Below are 23,046 nucleotides of genomic sequence, written 5' to 3' on the forward strand. Positions count from 1 at the left end.
GTGGTAGCCATAATTAGGTATCAGCCTGTAGTTGTTGAAGAATATAAATGATATAGCTCATTTGGTAGAAGGAATCAGTTATAAAATAAAAGGTGGCTAGTAAGTAAGACACACAAATTGAGATGCATTTTCGAAAGGAATGTCTCGAAGTCCCTCAATGCAGTGGGTGCACATTTTGCCTATAATAAATTGGGGATCTGGCTATTTTACCCAGATGGTAGTGATATATATAAAATAAACAATTTATGTTGGCCAGCTGTAATATAAACTGAAAAAAATTGTTTTCCTCCAGATAGTAAAGCCTTCTCTTCCAATCAGTAATGTTTACTTTTTTTTACATCACCAAAACCTTTCTATGGACAAAAATTAAAGCTCATACAATTTATTAAAAAAAAAAATTGTATAAATTATTCATAAAATCTTAAATTTTAAGTTTGTTCTCTGCTACTTTTTGAAAACTGGTTTTTGATTTTTTTAATGAATTTTTACTCTGAAAACTTGGTAGGAACAAAATTAAAACATAATGGGTTTTTCATCATGCTTTTGTAACATTTGTTTTATTGTTATGAGTCAGGGTTCCATCATGTTTGTTGAAAGATGTTTTATGTGTACATATAAATAAAGAAATAAATATATATATATACACACCTGCTTGCTTATGTTTTATTCTGCAAGAATCATGAAAATATTAATCATTTGTTTTCAAGTAAGCATTTCTGTAATGACTGATGATTTTTTCTGACATTTTTCTTTTGCCATATTCGAAAAGATTACTCTTTGAATGACATTCATGTGTTCAGATTTGCAGAAATTGTTAACTTTTAAGACTATGTAGTAAAATACTTTGAGTTACTGTATTATTTTATTTTCAGGTGATTTCATAATATTGCCCTAGTGTGATTTTGAATTTTGTTAATTCAATGGATTTGGTTTTTGTTGTCCATGGTTTTAGTTATCTTTGCAAGTATATGTTTTGATTCTTAGTTTTAATTTTTGTCATCTTTTTTTAACTTAACATTCCTCACACTTTTTTTATATACTTTTATATTAAAATTAAATAATGCCTAGTAATTATGTAAGTACAGTATTTAAAAGCAACACTTCCCTCTTTTGAAAAAAAAATGTTTCCTTTCTCTTATTATTTTATTAATTTAATATATCAATGTCAGACATTTTTTTATACTTTAAAGACGTATCATCAAATTGCATACGTTAAAAAAAGTGTTAGTAGATATAAAAAAAAAATCTGTCATTATAAATGAGATTTTATTGTACTCATCCCATAAATTTTGTTTAGAATATAAATTGTGATGATCTGTTAAAGAGTAGGGCAGCATTTCTCCACTTGGGGGTTGTGGTGATATGAAAAGGTGGTTGCAAAATTAGCCTACAACTTTAAAAGTTTCTCCATTTGTGAATTTATGTTAGAAACACACAAAATCAAATTGTTTTCAAGTGATAAAAGACATTTGCTACAAAGTTTTCAGTGCAACCATAGATGAAAAACTATTTTCAAAGAGGTAAGACGTGGTGAAAGGGATTAATATTTTCAATGCTTCTTTAACTAAACTTCCATATTCACTTTGACAAGGAAGTCAAAACATATCTAAATCTTCAGATGTGAACCGTAATTGTAATGTTTTATTGGCAGACATTTCTTTCAATGAGCTGGTCGTGAATCCTAGCTGGTAACTTAGCATCTGCAACAACGTTTTCACTAAATGGATTCAGTACCCATCTCTTCAAGAAATCATTTTTATCTTCTGGGAAACACTCCGCCAGCTGAATTTTTAGGTCACACAAATGCATCTTTATGCTATCCAAACTGTGGTAAATAATAGTTTCTTCTTCATCCAAATTTTTTTCATTATAATCGGAAGTGAGTGGAAACATATGAAAATTTTTACTTTGAAGAATCCAGATATTAAGTTTCTTAATGAAAGCATGAACTCTGTCTGTCATTAATAAAATGTTTTTATCACATCCTTGAAAATTCACATTCAATGTGAAAATACATCAGCTAAGTAAGCCGACAGCTACACATGATCATTATTCTGTAAACACATTGAGAATGGGGTTTGTTTGCCCTAGAAATATATTACTAATCATTCTTGCAAATTTGAATAACTGGTTAACTCTTTCCCACACAATAATCATCTTGACTTCTGTATGGAAAAGAAGAGATTTTTTCTTTTGTCTATTTAAGCAAACAACCTATTTTGTAATGGTCGACTTTTAATAAAATTAACCATTTAATCTTTATTATAAGTTTAATCTTTATCGTTTTATTCTTTACAAAGAATTTGTTTGAGAAATTCTGGCTTAGTTTTTACAGCAAGAACATTTCTCTGAAGGAAGCAGTGCATCCATTCTGCCTTTGTTATAAGATGAAGATCTTTTTAAATTTTTCAGAGATCCACTGTTATTTCCTGTTATTGCTTCTACACCATCACTACATATTGCGATAAATTTTGTCAAATCTATCTTATATTTTTTAGTAGCTTCATAAAAAAAAACATCAAAAGGACATTGTCCTGTTGCATGACCAGATATTGATTTTCAAAACAACATATTTTTACTTCATACATGCATGTTCATACCTGTCGCTGTTAACACACAAAGAAACTGCATCTGACATTGTGCCATTTTGATGACTTAATGGAATCTGGGAACTGGTTTATTAAATGTGGGTTTAATTGTTAGAGATATTTTCATGTATACTTAACATTACTTGGTCTCCAAAATGTTAAAACATGAAACATTTTTGGTTTATCATAACTTGTAAGGAAATACAGTTGACCATGTTGCTTTCTCTAGATCCCAATACATTATTTACTTAGATGTTTATAACATTTTGTTATAAATTGTAGTTACATCATTCACTCTGTAGTTTATTTTGTCATTAACAAAGTTTCATGATTTTTAAATGTGATTTATTGAGACTGATTAAATTTATTTATTTTTTTGGTTTTAATTTAAAATGTTTAGTTCATCTATGTTTTCTGAATGCACTTTAGCAGCTTTGATTGCATAAAGTATAATTTGTTTTTTTTTCTTCTTTTCATGTAATTTTGAGTAACTCATGTTATGAATTTTTCTCAATTATCTTCCAGCAATATTAGTTTAGTACTAGTTTTTTCTTTGTTATTTTTTTATATGTTGCCATTTCTCTTTCTGTTGGTTTTTAATCTTTTGTTTTGTTTTTTTGTATTGTTATTCATTAACAATATATTCTTAGAATGTTACCTCATCTTACAGTCTTTGTAGTTCATACAGATTTTGGCAAAATCCAATAACTTGTAAGGTATACTAGAAAGAACTAGGGTGAAGTAGGTAAAAGAACTAGATTAATATAATGTTTGGGTGTTATGTTAAAGAGACATTTCAAGTAAGACATAAGCTACTAATTAACATATATATATATATATATATATATATATATATATATGACCCTGACCTTCTATAACAGCTTATTCTCTGGAAGTAAGAAAACAACTGAATCCAAGATAAAAAGGAAAAAGGTTATTTGTTTTTCTCCCTGAGCTACTTGAATGTAAAATGAACTGACATTTACATCTTTGCAGGATAGAAGATCATTTTATTATACTTAATATTATGATAACATAATTAACTTATCTATTAATAATATAATTTAACTCTGATAATCTTTGATTACTCTTCTTTTTAATATTAGTTTTGTCTTAAATTTCACTAACATTATTTTGTAAATTTTAATAATGCATGTGTGTGTTAGAATTGGAGTGTTCCTTAGTATTATTTACTGAAAATATTTCAAATTAAAAACTTTTGTTTTATTTTTTATGTATTTTGAGTTTGTGGTGTAAAAAGCAATACATGATCCATTTAGTCATTCATTGAATAATCTAATACATTAATCCATTTATCATACTCTGTTAGAATTTATTGTTACATTTTTTTATTTGTATAGTTCATTGTTGTTTCTTTAATATGTATATTATTTTTAGACATGATTTATTTGTATTTTTCATTAATTTGAAATCTACTAAATTGGAAATCAAGACAACATTCTAAACTTGTTGTACAAAAATTTGCCTTACTTCTGGGTAATTTTGATTATTAAACTATTATAATTAATTTCAATTTGTAGATGCAGCAGAAAAAGAATATGCATAAAAAAAGATTAAGAATATTAATAAATGAAAAGGAAAAAATAATAAAAATGATATAAAATCGAAAAAATGAATTGCTTGTGAAACACTATGAAATGAGTATGTTTAGCAGTTTTTAAAGTAAAAAATTAAAAAATGTAGAAAATTATTTTTATTTTAGCGAATTTCAGTAAATTTAGCTCAAAAATTCCTAAAGCACTTAATATATATTTTTATAAAGAGAATATATAAAATTTATTTTAAAAAAGAGAGAGGTAACTTGAACCTTTAACCAATCAAAGAGATATCCTCCCCTCCATAAGTCAAACAATTTGTGATAGGTTTTTGAAAAATTAATTTATTAGAAGCGAAGTTTAAAAAAAAAATGTAATAAATAGGATTTTAGATAGATAGGAAATTTATTTTATCAATAGTGATTCAGAAACTTCATTGTGGAACAACATAGGAGATAAAAATCCACAACAATATTGGTTGCTTATGATTATAGGATTGCATTTTTAAATTTATTAAAAGTAAGTCCATTTGTTAAAGTTTATTAACATAAGAATATTGATTGTTATCCCTTCATTTGAATTTTTTTCATGTGCAGGAATATCTCTTTGATTGATTTATATCCTTCTTGGCATAGGTTTTTTCTATCCAACATATATAAGAGAAATCCATTAAGTTGTATACAGACTGAATCAGAGATTTAAGTCGATTTGGATTGGATGTTTTTGAGCAAATTTACACTTCCTCTTGAAGTCGCGTAAAATTATAACATGTATTTATTTTATTTTTTATGTTCTATTCATATTCTAAAAACTGTTAAAAATACTCATTTTATAGAGTTTTAAGTACAATTTATTTGGTCAATTAAAATTTTTTATTATTTCTTGTTTTCTTTTTCATTCTTTTATTTTTATTTTTTTTTTTCAGCTATGCCCACTGATTTAATTATTTAATAACTGAATTGCTGATTTATATTTGAACTAAATTTTATATAAACTACTTTTGAAATAATCTTTTTTTTTTTAATTTCAGTTATTGTTCAGCCTTATTTGTATTTGAACTTTGTTGATTATTTTATGTTGTGGAGTGATGTAGATTAACTATGCACTGATGTAACTTTTTTATAGCAAAGGTGTAGAGTAGAACTTACTAAAATGTATTTTAATTATAATATGATTACAGTTTATTTGCAATTTACCTTGCCTATGTATCAGTACTTATTTATTACAAGTAATCAATCAATTAGTCCTGTTCTACCTTCTGGCAGCTCCTCGTACAACATATCTGGTAGTTCCTCAATTTACAGTCTTCTATGCTTCACAATTCTCTGCCAGTCTCGTAGTGTTATTATATCTTTCTCCAATCCTAGTTAACTTTATCATCTAGTATTTTCTTCTCTCCATCCACCACTCTGAATTACAGTTTTCAGTGGAAATTCTCTTTTCTGTCAGTGTCCAGTTCATTTTTCTTATTATATTTTTAAGCATTTTCCTTTCTTCCTCCATTCTCTGCAACATTTCTTACTTTATCCACTCTTCTTGCACATTCCTTTTTTCTCCATATCCACATTTCAAGTACGTCTAAACTTCTTTCATCCTTCTTCCTTAGGGTCCGTGTGTCGGCACTATACAGTGCTCTACACTTCATAATATATAGCATATTGCTGGTCTTATCCTTAATTTTTTTTAATGGTCCATAGTAACATTCTCCCATGTTAAAATCTTCTTCTGCCTTTACTAACCAATTTGTAATTGGTTAATAACATTTGTTGTAGACAGATATCCTCAGTTGCTGTACTTCCTAGGCACTTGAATTGGTCTTGTTCTCTCATATTACTAGTTAAATTGGGCTTTAGAAAACTAAACTGATGTTTGTAACACTAGACTTAATACAAAGCTTGTAGATCATGTTCTTTATTTTTTACACACTTTTATTTTCTGTAAATAATTCTTAAGCGCTCTCTTTGTTGTTTTATTTCAATATCTATTTAGTGTATCTTATTCTCTTCTTTCTTTCTACTAAATTTATTAGTAAATTTAGGAATTTAATTGAATGAAGAAAGAAAAATAAGTTTTGAAATAATATTGGTCTCCTTACCTGACGCTAAAACATGGGACTCCCTCCATTAAAGTACCGATTTTATTTTTACTAGTATTGATCTGTGTGGCCATTAGACCTCATGATGTATGCAATTAAAATTAACCCAACTTTTTTTTTTTTAATTTTGGGAACTTACAGGAACCAATTTATTTATTGTGGCCTTCAACTTTTGACATTTTATCTCAACTTCACATCATTTAACCTTAAAGTACAATTTCCTGAAACATTCGTGGTGTTGCAGAATCATTCCTGGTGTAAGGATTGTAGTTTATCTTATCTTACCTAGGGGACAATGGTCATGAAAATGTTTATAAAAATTGAAGATGATTTTCATTCTTGGAATTTGTTTTTTAGATGATGTACTTCTTATTTAATACTTAAGGGTAGACCATAAGCTAAATTAATTCAATTATTCAAAACTATAAAGTACCAATAATGAAATCCAATGACCCTAGCTTACTTGTGACACTATTATTGGTTCTATTAAAAAGAAAGAAAAAAAGTGCAATTTTGTCTGAATGTTGGTAAAAAAATTACTACAGAATTGTATATAACAGGCTTTTAATAAAAATTTTAACAATTCATCCAACCAGCACAATGGCATTTTCTGGAAACTTCTGTGCTTATTTATATATTTATTTATTCAGTTTTACTAAAGTCTTGTCTGCTGAAGATCTGTTTAGAAATAGTGTATACACATAAACATTTATTTCCATTATTCTTGGTAGTTTTGTGTAGTACTTATAACAGTTTTACCTGGGATAAAGGAGTAAAATTAATTAATAAAAGACAAAAGTAATTTTTATTTATGTAATCAAATTAGTTTATATTTCTGTTTTCATTATATTTTACTAATCCATTCCTTTATTAATAAATTTATAGATCTTAAATTAAGTCTATCGTCATAGCATATTATGTTATTCCCACATTTACTTTTTTTTCATTATTAAAACATAATATTTTGGTTTATAATAAACTAAAAAAAAAAACTTGTATATATTTTGTTCTTTCCTGCGTAGATTTTTTGTTTTTATTTAACCTGAAATTTTATGATGGCACTTCAGTTTAATAGTTTTACTCTGTTTTTAATTCTGAGAGAGCATTTCTTCTTTCATTGCAATTACAAAAAAAAACTGATGCCATCTTTAGGAGCAGCACTTTAAAGAGATTTTTTTCATTATATTAAAGAATTAAATTTCATTATTAATTTTAAATTTTTACAGGTGTATTTGAGACTGAAAAGTTATCCGACCTGAGTTGGTGTGCTGTGTCTTATGGTGTTATAATCATATATCACTTTGTACTGCTGCAGGCATTGTCAATAGTAAGTATTTTTTATTTTTTTAAAGTTAAAATTGTATTTATTTTAATGTAACAATGCTTATATAAAATGACATGCCTTGTTAATAATTTTGTCAACTATAAGTAAAAAATCCATTAAAAAAAGTTTTTTTAACTATATTTCATTTTTTGATGTACATTAAATTATTGTTGAAAACATCAAATTATATTAACAAATAACAGGAATTGTTAAAATTTTAACTTCACATAATTATTATTTTAGCTTGTCTCTATCCTATCACTTTGAACTCATATTTTTTTTAGTTTCTTAAACTCTAACACACGTTTCATCACAACTTTGTTTAAGTTGAGCATCTGAATAATTATAGCAATTTTAAAAATTTAATAACTGAATATTTATTTTAAAAAATCATTCTAAATTATATATGAAAACATACATAATCTATTATTATAATGATTTTTTATTTTATTCTTTCAATTGTCAGAATGATTTTTTTTAAATAAATTTTCAGTTGCTAAATTTTGAAAATTGCTATAATTATTCAGATGCTCACCTTAAACAAAGTTGTGATGAAATGTGTGTTGAATTTTAAGAAACTAAAGAAATAATGACTACAGAGAAATAGGATACAAAGTGACAATCTAATAATAATAATGTGAAGTTAAAATTTTAATAATTCAATTATTTGTTAAAATTTTTGATAGGAAATCACAGGAAACGTAGTTAAAAAATTTGGATAGATTGAGAAAGGCAATAAATAAGCCAGAAGAAGAGGTATTTAGGTAGAAGGGATACAATTGGTAAAGACTATAACTAACAGAAGATGTATTAGAACTGATGGAAAAATACAGAAGTGTAACAATTCTAATGATGATAAAAGCAGAAAATTATATAGGCACTTGAAAAATAAAAAGTAGTAGAAAAAGTAAAACATAAAAGAAAGTTTTTTTTTGATGCAGTGAAGTAGAGTAAAATATGATCAATAGAAAGGTATCTTTGGTTGATTGTTTTGTTCAAGAGAAGCAGGATTAAATAAGACAAACAGCAAGTTAATAGAGGTATGTCAGTAATTTGAGTTTAGGAGACTAAAGAAGTGTCTAGATTATTTTTGAAAATAATTTAATTGTTACCATACCAAAGAAGCCAGTAAATATGAAATATTTACCATAGGAGCAGATATTTATCATACCAGAGGAGCAGATAAATATAAAACTACCGCATGGTAGTTTCATATACAGTCTAACATCCCATGCATAATAAATACTCACTAGGGCATTTTACTGTGGAACGGAATGTTTGTTCTAAGATAAAAAGGTGTGTGAGATGTTGACCAGTTCAGTTTCAAAAAGAGCATAGATATTAAAGAGTCATTCTGGCTCAGATTAATTTTGAAAGCAAGTTTAAGGAGAATAAACCCACCTATAAATTCTTGGATTACACTGTTTGATAAGGAAAAAATAATTAACATTTTGAAAATGAAGAAAGAGTGAGACATAAGATGTAAACTCCATTGTTTTTCAAATTAAGATTCATTGTTGATATTGTTCCTTTGATAGAAACCAAAAAAGGAATTATGAAGCGCATAGATTTATTGCTTGGAGAGAAATTAAGTTTAAAAATAAATTAGAATAAAACATGTTAAGAAAAGGGGTAATAAAGAAAGGAATATTATTAAAATAGAGGATCATAATATACCATATTTTAAAAGATTCTGTTAATTATGTATAAAATTAAAAAGAATAAATTAAAACAAAATTCTACAACCTTTTATTTAGAAAAGAACTCTAGCAGTATTAAATATAATAAGAAAGATATTCTTTAAAATATTTGTGTTGAGTGTAACGCTGAGTGGTAGCAAAATATGGACAGATAGTGGGTGAAGTAGAACTAAAAAGCATAGAGGCCTTTTAAATATCATTTTTCAGGGAAGTTAAAAAAATATGTGGATTGATGAAGTGTAATATGAATAGGTCAGAAGATTAAATAGGAGAGGAGAGAAATCTGTAGAGACAAAGTAGCATAGTTGGGCATGCTATATATTATGACATCCAGGTTTACTCAATTTGGTTATAAAAGGTTGTATAGAACTTACTAATTGTAGATAACAGGAATTGGCATATATATGAAATAGATAGTTAAAGATTTAGGATGAGTAATTATGTTGATGTTTTTAAGTTCAAGCTTGATAGATGCTTAATAACATTTAGAGCTTTGTGCCACTTTGTTAGTAGTTTGTTATTTGCACCCTCCATAAAGGTATCTGTCCAATGTGAGACTAAGAAACAAACTGTTTGTTTATATCCAATAATACTGTTATGTTGTAATAAATGATGTTAACAGTTATCTCTAATTAAATACAATTTTCTGTTATTAAACGATTTTAATATATCCACAGAATAGAAGATACTCTGAATAAATAGATGATTTACTTTATAATTCATATTTCATTATCAACTCTGAACTATATTGTCTGGCAGTTGTTTTTTTATTAGATGACATGAGACACAAGTCACTCCTGAAAATGACACAGCCATTCTCAAGAATAACATCATATGACAGGTTATTAGAAAAAGTGCGGACAAATAAATTGATTTCCTGTTGTCACTTTCATTTAGCTCAACGTATTGTTCCACATCAGTCATATGAAACTCATCAAATTGCAAATGATATTCAACTATATAAGTGACATCTTCCTTCCCTCTGTTCATCAAACCAATCGACTACACACTGAATATTATTGGAGTCAGAGAAAGAAGTCTAACTGGTATCTCTTATACCTTGTACCTTGCATATATCTCAGCCATAAGTATTGTCAGTTAGAAATTGTAATCTGTATTTTCAGTTATAAATTGAAATATCAGTTGCATTTTATATGGTGTCAGTGTGAACTACATTGTATTATTTAGTTTTCTAGGTATTTATGTATGAGTGAATAGCCAAACAGAATATTTGAATGTTGAAAGGTTTACCATTGACTGTTATATGACATTAGTGGGATTTATGAAGCTAGGAGTTCAGGATACATGGCTAGTTTCTTTATGCAGGTTATACAAGTTATGCAGGTTGTACAAAAAAATCTAATAATAGTTACATTACCATGATGTAATCTTAATTCTATATAAAGAGTAAATTATGAAAAAATCAAAGAAGGAATATTTGTTAAATTACATTCTTTTTAATAGTTTGGTTACTAAATGATGTGTATATAAGTACACAAAATATTGCAAAACCGTATAAGATCATGTATGTGCTTGATTTTGTGCAATTTATTTTTTTTGAAACATTATATTGGTAATAATATACTTAATCAGTGGTGGGGTAACTCCACCCTTAAAGATATAAACCCTTTAAATTTTTATCACTTTTTACTGTTTTCTAAATGAGATGTTATCAGGCTGGAAATAATTTTCAAATTTTATTACAAAATTAGATTTTTCTTCAAATTGAATAAAGTATTTTATATATATTTGAGGTATTTTAATTACATTTTATGACATTAAAACAAATTACTTTGGTAAGGATTAAATTAATATTGTTAATATTTACTGTTTTACTTATCATTGTATAATGTTTTTATATTATTTTTCTCTATTAGGCAAATGAATTAATAAGAAAGTAAGAAAGATCATAAGCATAGTAACAAAATTTAACATTATTATTGAAAGTAGATTAAACTTTAAACTCTATATGGATGCTGGGGAAGTTAAGTAGCATTATTGACAGCTATCTTTATCAGATTGTAGAAATATTTTCTTCATAATTCATACTTAAATTTTGTTTACTGTATTGTTATTGTTTTACAGTTTAGCATTTATTTAATTTTTCAATCTTTTGTTTTGTGATTTTTTTTTAGCCAGTACAAGTGAATTTGAATCACATGTTGTGCCCTGCTGTAAGAGATCCATTTAGAGGACCACATTATAGGAAGGCAGCTGTAATACATCAAGCTATATTGTGTCCACTCATGTGCAAGACACTTTGTGCCATTTCTCATGTTTGGTATCGGGAAGATAAAGAAAAATCTGATTATCACAAAGAGTAACGATTAATTATAATACTGTTTTATAGAAAATATAAATTAATGATGATAATAATAATAATAATAATAATAATAACAATACTAATGATAGTGATTGCCTCTTAGTATTTCATTATTATATTGAATTTGTTATTTTTATACTTGCAATGTAATACACTATTAAGATAATTTTTAAAGTTGTGAATATTTATTTATGACAATCATTTTTTTATGGTTATTACTGAAATTTTGTGTAGTTATAATTAATACATATTACATTTAATTTATCTTGTTTAAGTTGCATATTACAGCAGAAAAAGAAAAAATGTATAAACAAGGCATAGCTACTACAAAAAAAAGTTCTTTAATGCTGATCTCTGTGGCGGAGTGGTAGCTTCTCAGCCTTTCATACAGGGATCCTGGGTTTGAATCCTGGTCAGGCACAACATTTTTCATATGCTTTAAAATTCAATTTCTATATTCCCATATACAAGCTTTAAAAGCTTCCATGGTGATTAATTCATCAAGCAAAAAAAATAAATTTTCCCTTTATTACGAATGCTCATTGCAACGAACCTGTTTGTTATTTATTTCTCGTAAGCGTGGAACTGAGTGATAGTAGATATTGTAAAGATTAGTTTATCCAGTGTTAGTAAAGCAAACTTTTCTATTTATTATAATTTGTTTGCATTATATCAACAATCTGGAGTTAATATGTAAATTTATATTAAATCACACCAATAATTATACAAGGGTTCATTTATTCATTTACCAAAATTGTATTATGTTTAATTAGAGGCTGTTACAGTTGATCTGTATCATACACAGTTTAAAGTTATGCATCTTTTAGTTTACTTGTCTCAACAAAAAAAAGTGCTTGGATTGACTTACTACATCATCCTGTCTGGTATTCTTCGGTATTATAGATGTCATTACCCATTGTGTTTTGTACTTTTGGTGATCTCTGTTGTTTTTTAAATACAGTAAATGGTTATGATAGTGATATTTTATAAATACAAAAGCCTATTTTTGTTACATGGTTTTTAAAAAAGAAAACCAACCACTGTCGCAGATGTTAGAGAAACAATGCTCTGCTCTAATATAAGGCAAAAAGTGGCTTAAATCAACTAGAAAAGTATAATATGGTAATAATTTGTTTAAGTATGACTAATGTGTCTGGCATTACTGGAAATTAAAATTTGTGAACAAAAAATAAATAATGCTGTCTCAGAGAGTGCTTCTTAAACTGTTAACCAGCCAAGTGTCTAAAATAGATAGATGTTGAGGTTATAGCTGGAAACTGGAACTGAAAAAAATTGTAATGGTTATGAATCACTTTCAAAAGTGTTAAGTCTTTATTCGCAATTAACTTAACCCACTGTGAAGATTAAAAGATTCTAAAGTGACTAAAAGAAGTGTTTGGAAACAAATTGTTGAAAACATGTTTATCTGAAAAATGTTAACTGAAAAGGGTGCATCCATTGATGTTCTGCAGTGAAAGTATTTGCCAGTTAATTATAAGAATTATTGAAGAGAATATTTATTTGTATAATCAAGTGATTAATGCAGATGAAATCAAATTGTGTTTTTTTTTAGAAAATGAAAATGTCAAACCATATAAGTATATTATTAATATAAAGTGATTGTTATTTATAAATAATGTAAACAGAATGTTTTGAGCATTCTTGGATTTGTGTAGTTTTGGCATACTTGGAATTTGTGGTGCCATAACTACCACGTAAAATGTGGACCAACGGCATTTTCATTCTATTGAATATTTAGAAAAAAAAGTATCTTCCCTATTGCTAGCTTCATAATATTTAACAAGACAATCTTTACTTAACTTTTAAGTTCTGTAAAGTAACATTAGTAATTAGTAACTTTTAATGTTGTTGCTGTTTGATATATACCTTAGTTACTGAGGCCAATCATTGGCGTTGTTAGCTAGAAGCTGATCATGACCAACTGTCAAAATGTGATCAAACTTACACGATTCCTACTACATCTACATTTAATCTATCCATTTCCCTCTTTAAATTTTCTAACCTACCAATTTTTTTTTATACTTCTTACATTCCATGCTCTGACTCGTAGAATGTTATTTTTTAATTTTCTGGTGACCCCTTCCTTAGTAGTCCCTACCTGGAAATCCAAACAGGGGACTAGTTTACCTTTGGAATATTTTATCAAGGAAGGCTCCTCCATCTTTGTTACTATAGAAAGTTGCATTTTCTTGGAGAAAAACAGCTGAAGTTTTCCATTGCTTTCAGCTGCGCAGTACTCAGAAGATTTAGTGATGTTAATATGGCCGTTAAGTCCTCCTGACCTACGCCCTTAACAACTACTGAAAGAGCTGTTGCCCTCTTTCAGGAATCATTCCTTAGTCTCGCTCTCAACAGATACCTCTGCAATATGGTTGCACCTTCAATCCATTTAATCTGTTTTATTGAGCACTCAAGCCCCCTCACCATCAGACAGGTCTCATGATTTATAGAGGAAAGTAGTACTACTTATAAAAATTATAAAAATACATATAAATCTGTTGATAAATACTGTAAAAAAAAAAAATATTGTAGTACTAATTATAAAAATACGTATAAATTATATTGATAAACAATTGTTAAACTATGTAAGGCTATTAACCAGTTTTTCAACATTTTATGTAAGTATTTTTATGTTTGTACAGTTTTTTTAGAAACTCAGTTAATTTTTTGAAAGATTCTTGGAGTAAAGTATGTCTAAAATCTATTTATGTTGAAGAGTTTGATTTAGGTATAGAACAAAATTGCTGCCAGTAAAAATTAAGCACTATTGGTTTATTTCCACCTTTATTTAATAAATTAAATTCTTTGTATACATAGAGATATTGTAGCGGAGAATTAATTAAATTAATTTGTTCTAAAAGAAATTTATTTTATTTAAAAATTTTAGGAATTGATATTGTATTTATTTTTTTTTCAAAGCGTTTATAAAAAGATAATAATATTAATGATATCAGCCTTTATAATTTGATATTTCATACCATGAAAATTTTTTTCTGTAACAGCATGACAAGAGCATTTTTGGGCTCATACTTACCAGTCTAAATAATTATGTACATTAGAACTTCCTTATTTGGTAGTAAGCATCTTTTAACTGAATCAGAACTGATGTTATTTACTGTGAGTGACTTATATTCCTTTAAAAATGTAATGTTGTAAATTTTCAACAATGTAACTTGTAACAGGTTGCAAAAAGGAAAAACTGGTTTAATTTTTATTAAGAAAATATTTCTTGTTATCTTCTAAACACCTGCAACTTTAAGAAAATTCACAATACCATTGTTCCATATGCTGCACACTTATCACTTAAGGCCATAAACTGCATCAAGATAATGATGAATTTCAATTAGTGTTGTCTTTTTAGATTGTCACATTAAAACTAATTATTCTTCTGGTGTACAGACTGACAGAAGAGTAGCCATTGTTGAAATACCATTGACAGAATACAAATGTGCTGAAAGTTGATTAGCCGCTGTTTCTAGGAGACAACTCTAAGTTTTGTTTGAGAACCAATTTTCTACATATTAGATAGATATCTAATATCATAAAGAAATTTATTTTTCTGACTTCCTCTCACATATTCCCTTACAGAAGTTTTAAGCTGTTTGAAGTAAATTAACTATGTTAAAAAAAGTGGAATAAAGACAAAACATAAATAAAAACTTTATATGAAAAAATTTTGATTTACATATTTTATAAAAAATGATTTTTTGAGATCACTGAATCAAAAAATTGTCTTTGAAGATCAGTTTGTTTATTCATTTATGTTGTATGGCTGCTACAAAACATGTATTTGTCTAATCAAAAACTTAGTCCCACTGTACTCTTGTCAGTTTTTATGTTTAATCAAACTTTATTATTTTTATTCATTATGTTCACACATACTTATATTAATATGATTGTAATAATATTATTATTATATTTATATTAATATTATTGCACAATCATTATTTTATCAGTGAAACTAAAATTTTAAAAACAAATCACTTTAACCTGTAAAATTTATTTACAGAATAATTCTCTGCAGATAATATTCCAATTCCATTCTTTATTCATAATTAAATATAATTTATCCTGGAATGAGTAGAGACTGTCAGTAAAGTTTTGTTTCATGCAGAGATGTGTATTATGTGTTACTTTACACCATTTATTCTGATCTTTCTTATACCTGTGATACAAGCAGCAAAATAGTGGATCAAAGTTGCTTTTTCAAAGACTACTACCCTGGAGTAAATTATGAAGGTTTATCACTGTGACTGAATATGTCACACGTAAGCTTCAATTTCACCTGCATTTCTGTTTCCTTGTTGTGTTGATGTATGATAGTATGCTAGGTTCAGCAGAAAAGTCAGTAGGAAACACGTGTAATTCCTTACTTAGTAAGCCTGGTGTGGTATGCTTCATGTTCTTGGCAATAGTCATAATTTGTGAAAGTAACTCATATCATGTTGTCTAGTTATTAATATAACATAATTTACTTACATCCTGTTTAAGTCACTTTGTTGCTGCAATTTTTTTTATACATTTCGACTGAAGATATAAAAATTTCCAATTTACCTGGTATGTTTAGTTTTAATATAAATATAAGACTAATTTTTGCTCATGTAAGAATGAAGAAGTTTTTTTTTAAATTTTATATTAAAAAAAATGATTCTGCTAGTAAAACAACAGCATTTCTATTCAATAAACTTAAAACATACATTTATACTGACATAATTTTTCATAATAAAATTTAGACACAAAGGTATTGTCAGTATTTCAGCTGTTATTCTAATATTAACACCATAATGAGCAGAACCTGAGAAAATTTATTTGGTTTCCAGTTCTCACTTAAAAACACAAAATTTCACAGTTTTAAAAAGTTACTTAAATAAGTATGAGTTTAGCAAAATGTGCTCTGTATATATATATATATATATATATACACAATCATAAAATCAATGAATATTTTTTAAGCCTAAAGTAATTTGTTTAAAAAATGTTTCCTGACCAATTTCTCTACCTTTTTTACACACAGCTTGTTATAAAAGATGTAACTTGTATTTGCGTATAAAAAAATTTATATTTATCTTGTGATTTTTTGTTTTCATTGTATCATATTCTTTTTCTTAGTTGAATGATTTTTAAAATTGTTGTTTTTTGATATTTATTTTTTTATTTATATGTCACCTTAGTAGGCAAATGTGTGTAACATTTTAATTTTCTGCTTTAATATATATTTAATGATGTTACATCTTTTATTCTGAATTTATTTATTATAATAATACAAATGAAAAGTTACTAAAAAAAACATAGGAAGTACAAATAAAATGGTTGTACTATATTGCAAGTATTATAAAATATTATTATTACTATTATTATTATTAGTACTGTAATTAATTGAAGTCCTGTTATTAAAATATTAATTATAAATAATATTATTAAGTCATTAATACAATAATCATTATTAAATATATTTTTAAAGGAGCTATTAGTATTGTTTATTATTAATTGATATTTTTTATCTTAATTAATTATTCAATGGTATTTGTTAGGGTTGTCATTATAAAGCACCAATACAGTAATTTATAAATTAATGAATTAGAATAATAATTGTATATTACAAGGCGTGTTTCAAAGGTAAGGACTGATAGGTCATTAAAAAAAAAAACAAAACAAAGTAAGAGAATAAAAAATGTATTAATTGTTATGTGTTTGTACACTTTTGTTTTATTTTTCTATATAGTCATCATTGTTTTCTGCATTTTTGGTTCTAAGGAGCAATCTTTTTAAGAGTATTCATAGAAATATGCTGCATAGTATTTCAGTCAATTCAACATTGCTACTTTCAGCAATGTTTCTTTCACTTGTTACTTTCAATTGTTTCTTTCCTCAAACCATTGAGAACCAAGCCACATTTTTAGGTGAAGAAAGGTAAAGGTGGTAGTTATAGTATTGTTCAAGTTCTGGTCTGTAAGGTGGTAATCAAAAAATTTCCATCTGTATTGATGGAATTTCTTGGCAGTTTTTGGATAACAGTGAGTGAACAATTCCTGACAGCATCCCATGTCACCATTCTAAATTGTATGCCTGTTTTGAAAGTGGTTCACAGTACTTCTCCATTGTAATTGTTGTTTCTGGCTACATGAAATCCACCAATAGAATACTTTTTCTCTCAGAACAGTTTCTATAATTTTCCTAGCCGACTGTATTTGCTTGATGTTTTTTTGGCTTCAGTTAATTGAATGATGCCACTAAATGGATTGTTGTTTGAATTTGGCACTGACATATGAAATCTTTGTTTCATCACCAGTTAAGAATAGGAAAAAAATGATTTCCTCTTTCTCATAGCACCTTTGATTTCTGTGTGTGTCAGTCTACATTTGTGGGACCCATCTTGCACACAGTTTACTATAACCTAATTTTGCAGCAGTAGTTTTTTACTCTATACTCTGTGAAATATGTGGAAATTCCATTGCAAGAAAATGAATTAAAAAATGTTTGTTTTTTCAAATTTTTGAAGTTACATCTTTTTGAACACAAGGCTCTTCTACTCCTCTTTTCATCATGAATATTCTTGTAGTCTTCATTAAACTCACAACACCTTTGTCTTACTTCTTCACTCATTACTATAGATCTATAAATTTTACACAATTCACAACCAATTTCAGAAGCATTATACCCTTTTAGTTGAGAAATGAGTTGTACTCCAGATTTCAAAAACAGCATAGGATTTTTATTGTCACAGCCATCAATAATAACTGCTAACAGTGAGGCAAACAACTACAGATTGCCTATATTTAGCTGTTGAAGCTAATACTTATGTGGAATTTGATTTATTGCTGCCAAACACTTTTTTAGCGACCAGCCCTTACTTTTGAAACATGCCTGATATGTTTGATATGTTGTAATATTTCAGAAATGAGTCATATTATTTTGTGGAAATACTGTTGTTTAAATTTCATTACATTGCTTGTGTTTTCCAAGAAAAAAAAATATTTTTTATTATTATTGTTGTTAATATTTAAGAAAAAACAAATTTCTCTTATTATAAAAGTATATATTGTTATTTTTCTAAGTCTTATTATAAATACAGTAATTATAATTGTTGTTATTTTTACTAGAGTAATACATTTTTTTAGTTAAGAAAAAGTCTCTTTGCAGTTTCCATGTAGTGTTACATTTACAGATATCAGTAAAAAATAAACAGATGTATTTAAAAAAAAAGTGACCTATGGTATTCGGGTGTACTTGTTTCTGGGTGTATTTAATGTGTTGTCAAGTTGTGTGGTCTTCAATGATATAAAATAATTCTACAAGCCTGATGATGTTTTAGAGTGTGTAACTTCTCAAAACTATTTCTAAATTATTAGTTCTGGAAACAGTGGAAACCTTTGTGAATTTTGTATTGAATTTGACAACTTGATGCTTACAAAAAATAGAATTAATAAGGTAAAAATTAAAATTAAAAACCAAATCACTTGAGGTCATAATCAATAAAGGATGATTTAGCCACTGGTAAAAAATAGCAGTACTACTTTACCTTGTTTCTATGGATGTCATAAATCACTTTTTAATGAATTACTTATCACAATTCAGTTAGAAGAGAAAATAATTAGTAGCATTTCAGAACTTCCATGATAATATCTCATCCAAAATAAATAAATTCATAGAGTTCAGTGAATATGTCAGTGATTGACATATTAATTGGTCCTTTTTATTTTTACAATTCCTACAATTATTGAAGTCATAACGTTGATCTTTCTTAATTTACTCACTGCTGTTTTATTTAATTTGGTGTAATGATTTTATTCCTAATGACTAGTAAATTTGTTTTTATTATTTTTTTTTACTGGAAAGAATTATTGCTTAAATCATTTGAATGAAATATTAAAATGTAACTTGTAATTTCCCTGACAAAAAATATTCCCTTTTTTGAAAAAATAAATGAAATGCTATTCTTAAAAATGTTTTCCACGTTTTATAGCTCCTGCAGAAAGACTTTTTATATTGTTTTATAATTTTTTTTTTTTTTGTAGTTATTTGTGTATTTAAATGTAATGCAATGAATTGACAACCCTACAGAAACTATGAATATATTCATAATGTATGTTGAGTGTGCCTTTTTTCGTTTTTGTGTTCAGCATTAAAGAGAAGAAAAGTCATATCAGTTAAATATAAATATATATTATATTGATAAAGGAATTAATTATCCAAAAATAATTATCAGTTGTTCTTTTATTGATATATTGTACAGGTATCCTGAAAATTAACATTTTTACCTGTTCTTGTATTATGTTTACTTGCTAAAATTTAAATAAAAGGTTACTTCTATTCTATCATGAAACTTTTATTTATTTTTTATTTCTTGTTACTTTTGAATTCTTGAATATAAATATCTGGTAAACTATTGTGGATTTCTTGTTTTGTAATTTCATATTTTATTATTATACGGAAAATATTTCTGTGTATAGCTATGTTTGAGTTAATAACAGACTGTTTTACTTAACCAAAGTTGAGGAACTGATTGATACTATTTTTAGTGAATATGTAACAGTTAAAGAAATTAAATAATTTTATCCATTATTTTAAAGCAATTTATTTAATTGTAAATAACAACATACATATATTATTTTATGATTAAAGAATACAGAAATAAAATGAAACTGTTGCCGTCTAGCTAAGTAATTAATAACTTAGATTAGATAGTTTGTTACATGCTATTAATCCAATTAGAATTATGCAACTGGTCATTTCCATAATAGGAATGAACATTACTCAGTTGTTTCAATAATTTAACTTCAGTAAATAAAGTATAGTAGTAATATAAATGCATTTTAATTCAAATAGAAATAATTGGTATAATATTATAATTATACCTTCTTTGGTTTAAACATGAGTATTATAGTATCACAGAATGTACTGTCGTTACACTTGTCATAGTACTGACATTATAGTTGTCTGGTGACAATGCTGATTGCTGATGAATATCTATAACTGTGGAATATCAAGATTTAGACTTCTCCAAAAAGGAGATTTTCTTGGAGTTATGTAAGAATTCACTTTTGAAATCTGTTTTATCATTGCTATAACTTTCTACCATTCAAATCATTTCCCTTTTTATACATTTTAAATGTTTTTAATTTTGACATAATTGTTCTATAATGCTCAGTCGAAATTGTATTACTTGATACATAATACATAACACGTGATAAGATCATACATACTTTGATGATCATAATACTTAATAAGATAATACACAACAAAGGATTCTTATAAGTACAGTACTTAAATATAATAATCTTATTTTAGATGTTGAGAAATTGAGTATATAGCTGTAGAATATTTTAGATAGGATATATTTGAGTTTGTAGAACGATGGAAGTATGTAGGTGGAAGGTTTATGAAATCAATATTATTAAAACCTTATAAAAAAATAAACATAATTTTTGTAAAAGAACGTTTTTTAATTTAATTTTAAATATATCTGTCTGAAGATCTTTCGGATTAAAGAATTTGTTAAAAATAGAAAATAAATCATAGTAAGGTCCTTTCTCACAACCAATGTATGTAATTTTATTGTACAATTTGATAAAAGTGAATGTTGTTACACTTTTTAAACAAAAAGATTTTTCCATTGCTATGTAAAGGTAATTCTTTTTGAAGTAGACCCATAATTTAATATACTTCATGCAGGATTGTACACAGAGATAATAAATATTTAATAATGATAATCATTTTTACATTTGAGTGGAGCAACATGGTTCATTTTTGTTCCATCGGAAAATAAATTTGATCTTTAATAAAAATTTATCATCCAAAAAGATTCACATAAATTTGACATTTGAGAAACAAACTAGTAAATATGATAGTACATGGAATAATATCCATATGATTAAGAATATTTTATCCATGCGTGAAGAACAAATTATGCAGATATTAGGCATAAATATACACATTAAAAGCTCACAGGCAGTTCATTATAAAGGAGAATTCATTCATCAGATAAATCAATCATTCATCAGATCAATTGAAAAAGGTATGCTTTTTGTGTTAATTGTTACATGTGTTAGTAGACTACTGGAAATTAATTTCCACAACAGTTAAATTGTTTATTTTAATTTGAAAATAAATCTTACATAGAAATTTATTATGAATTGTTTTTATAGTATAATGAATGCTTTTTTCTTCATCAAACCTGATCATTAAAATAAAGAACATATCTCCAACAGTAAAAATTAATTCTTAAGATGGAAATCTAGGAGGACATCTAAAAAATGAACCAGTGTATTTGTCATTACATAAAAAAAATACTACATAATAAAATTAGAAATACATTTAAAGAAAAAAGTAAAGTAAGTTATTAGAATTCTGTATGATTGTATGATCTACTGGTAGAATTGCTATTAAATTCACTTGCTTCTTATGGCTTTGTTCAAAACAAAAAACATTTACTGACTTTCTCCAAAAATATTTTTTTAAAAACTCATTTATTTTTACAGTTTGAAAATTAACCCTTCAAAGTACTCCACATAACATCTATAACACTTGTCCAAAAGATTTTTTCCATTGTTCAAAATAATCTTCAAACACCACTCGTTATGCCTTTCAAGGCATCAGCTATTTTTTGTTTCACCTCTTCTACCATGCCTCATTTTCTCTTGACATCCCTTTTCATTCTTGGAAATAAAAATTGGACAAATCCAGAGGATAGGGCTGGGAGTTCATTCTGTTTTTTATAAAAAAACTGTTGCACAGTGTGGTCAGCTCTTCACTGCAATTCTGGATATTTTTGCTACGTCGAAACATGCAATCTTTTGAGAACTTTCAGGTAAAATTGTTGGTTTAGCAACATCATCATTGATGACGTCATTAATTTTTTCAATGACGTCATTAACTTTTGCGGTTCAAACATTTGTTAGATACCCAGATCGCTGATGATCTTCAATCAACATTTCTTCATGTTTGAAGTATGAAAACCACTTGCAAAGATGGTTTGCTCATTGCAGATTCTATATAGGCTGTCTGAATCATCTTAATTGTTTCCGCTGCATTTTTTGCTAAAAAGAAACAAAATTTTTAAGGCTCTGTGTTGCTCATGATTTTCAGCCATGTTTTCGCCAAAATCAGAAAATAACTCTGCATTAAACATTCATTGTGCTTCCATAGTACCCCTCAATAAAAATGTTTTGATGGGTATGCTACTGTTATAAAAAGTATAATTTAAGTGATAGAATAATTTGGAAATCATCTTTATCCTTAACATTTTAAAACTTTATGTTGGCTATTCAAAATGCCTCTGTATTATTGGTTAAATCATTATTCTAAATCCTATAAGATTATTTCTAAACATTGCATCATGTCACTGAAAATTACACTGGCATTTTGTTAGATCATAAAAAAATTTATTGTATCATATTAGTTTTTAAATTGGATTGATATTTAATAAAATTAAATTATTAA

General features: G+C 26.9%; 1 protein-coding gene across 1 annotated transcript in view; it reads left to right on the plus strand.

Moving 5' to 3' along the window:
- Positions 1–11,611, plus strand: part of LOC142319066 (transmembrane protein 164) — a 49,661-nt gene extending 38,050 nt beyond the window's left edge. Inside the window, exons 5-6 of the mRNA XM_075355925.1 lie at positions 7,466–7,566; positions 11,399–11,611. Coding sequence (XP_075212040.1) covers positions 7,466–7,566; positions 11,399–11,587 — 290 coding nt within the window. The 3' untranslated portion in view covers positions 11,588–11,611. The remainder of the gene's footprint in view (positions 1–7,465; positions 7,567–11,398) is intronic.
- The last annotated feature ends 11,435 nt before the right edge of the window (positions 11,612–23,046 follow it).

Source organism: Lycorma delicatula, chromosome 2 (assembly GCF_047948215.1).
Source record: "Lycorma delicatula isolate Av1 chromosome 2, ASM4794821v1, whole genome shotgun sequence".
In the NCBI taxonomy this organism is placed as follows: domain Eukaryota; kingdom Metazoa; phylum Arthropoda; class Insecta; order Hemiptera; family Fulgoridae; genus Lycorma; species Lycorma delicatula.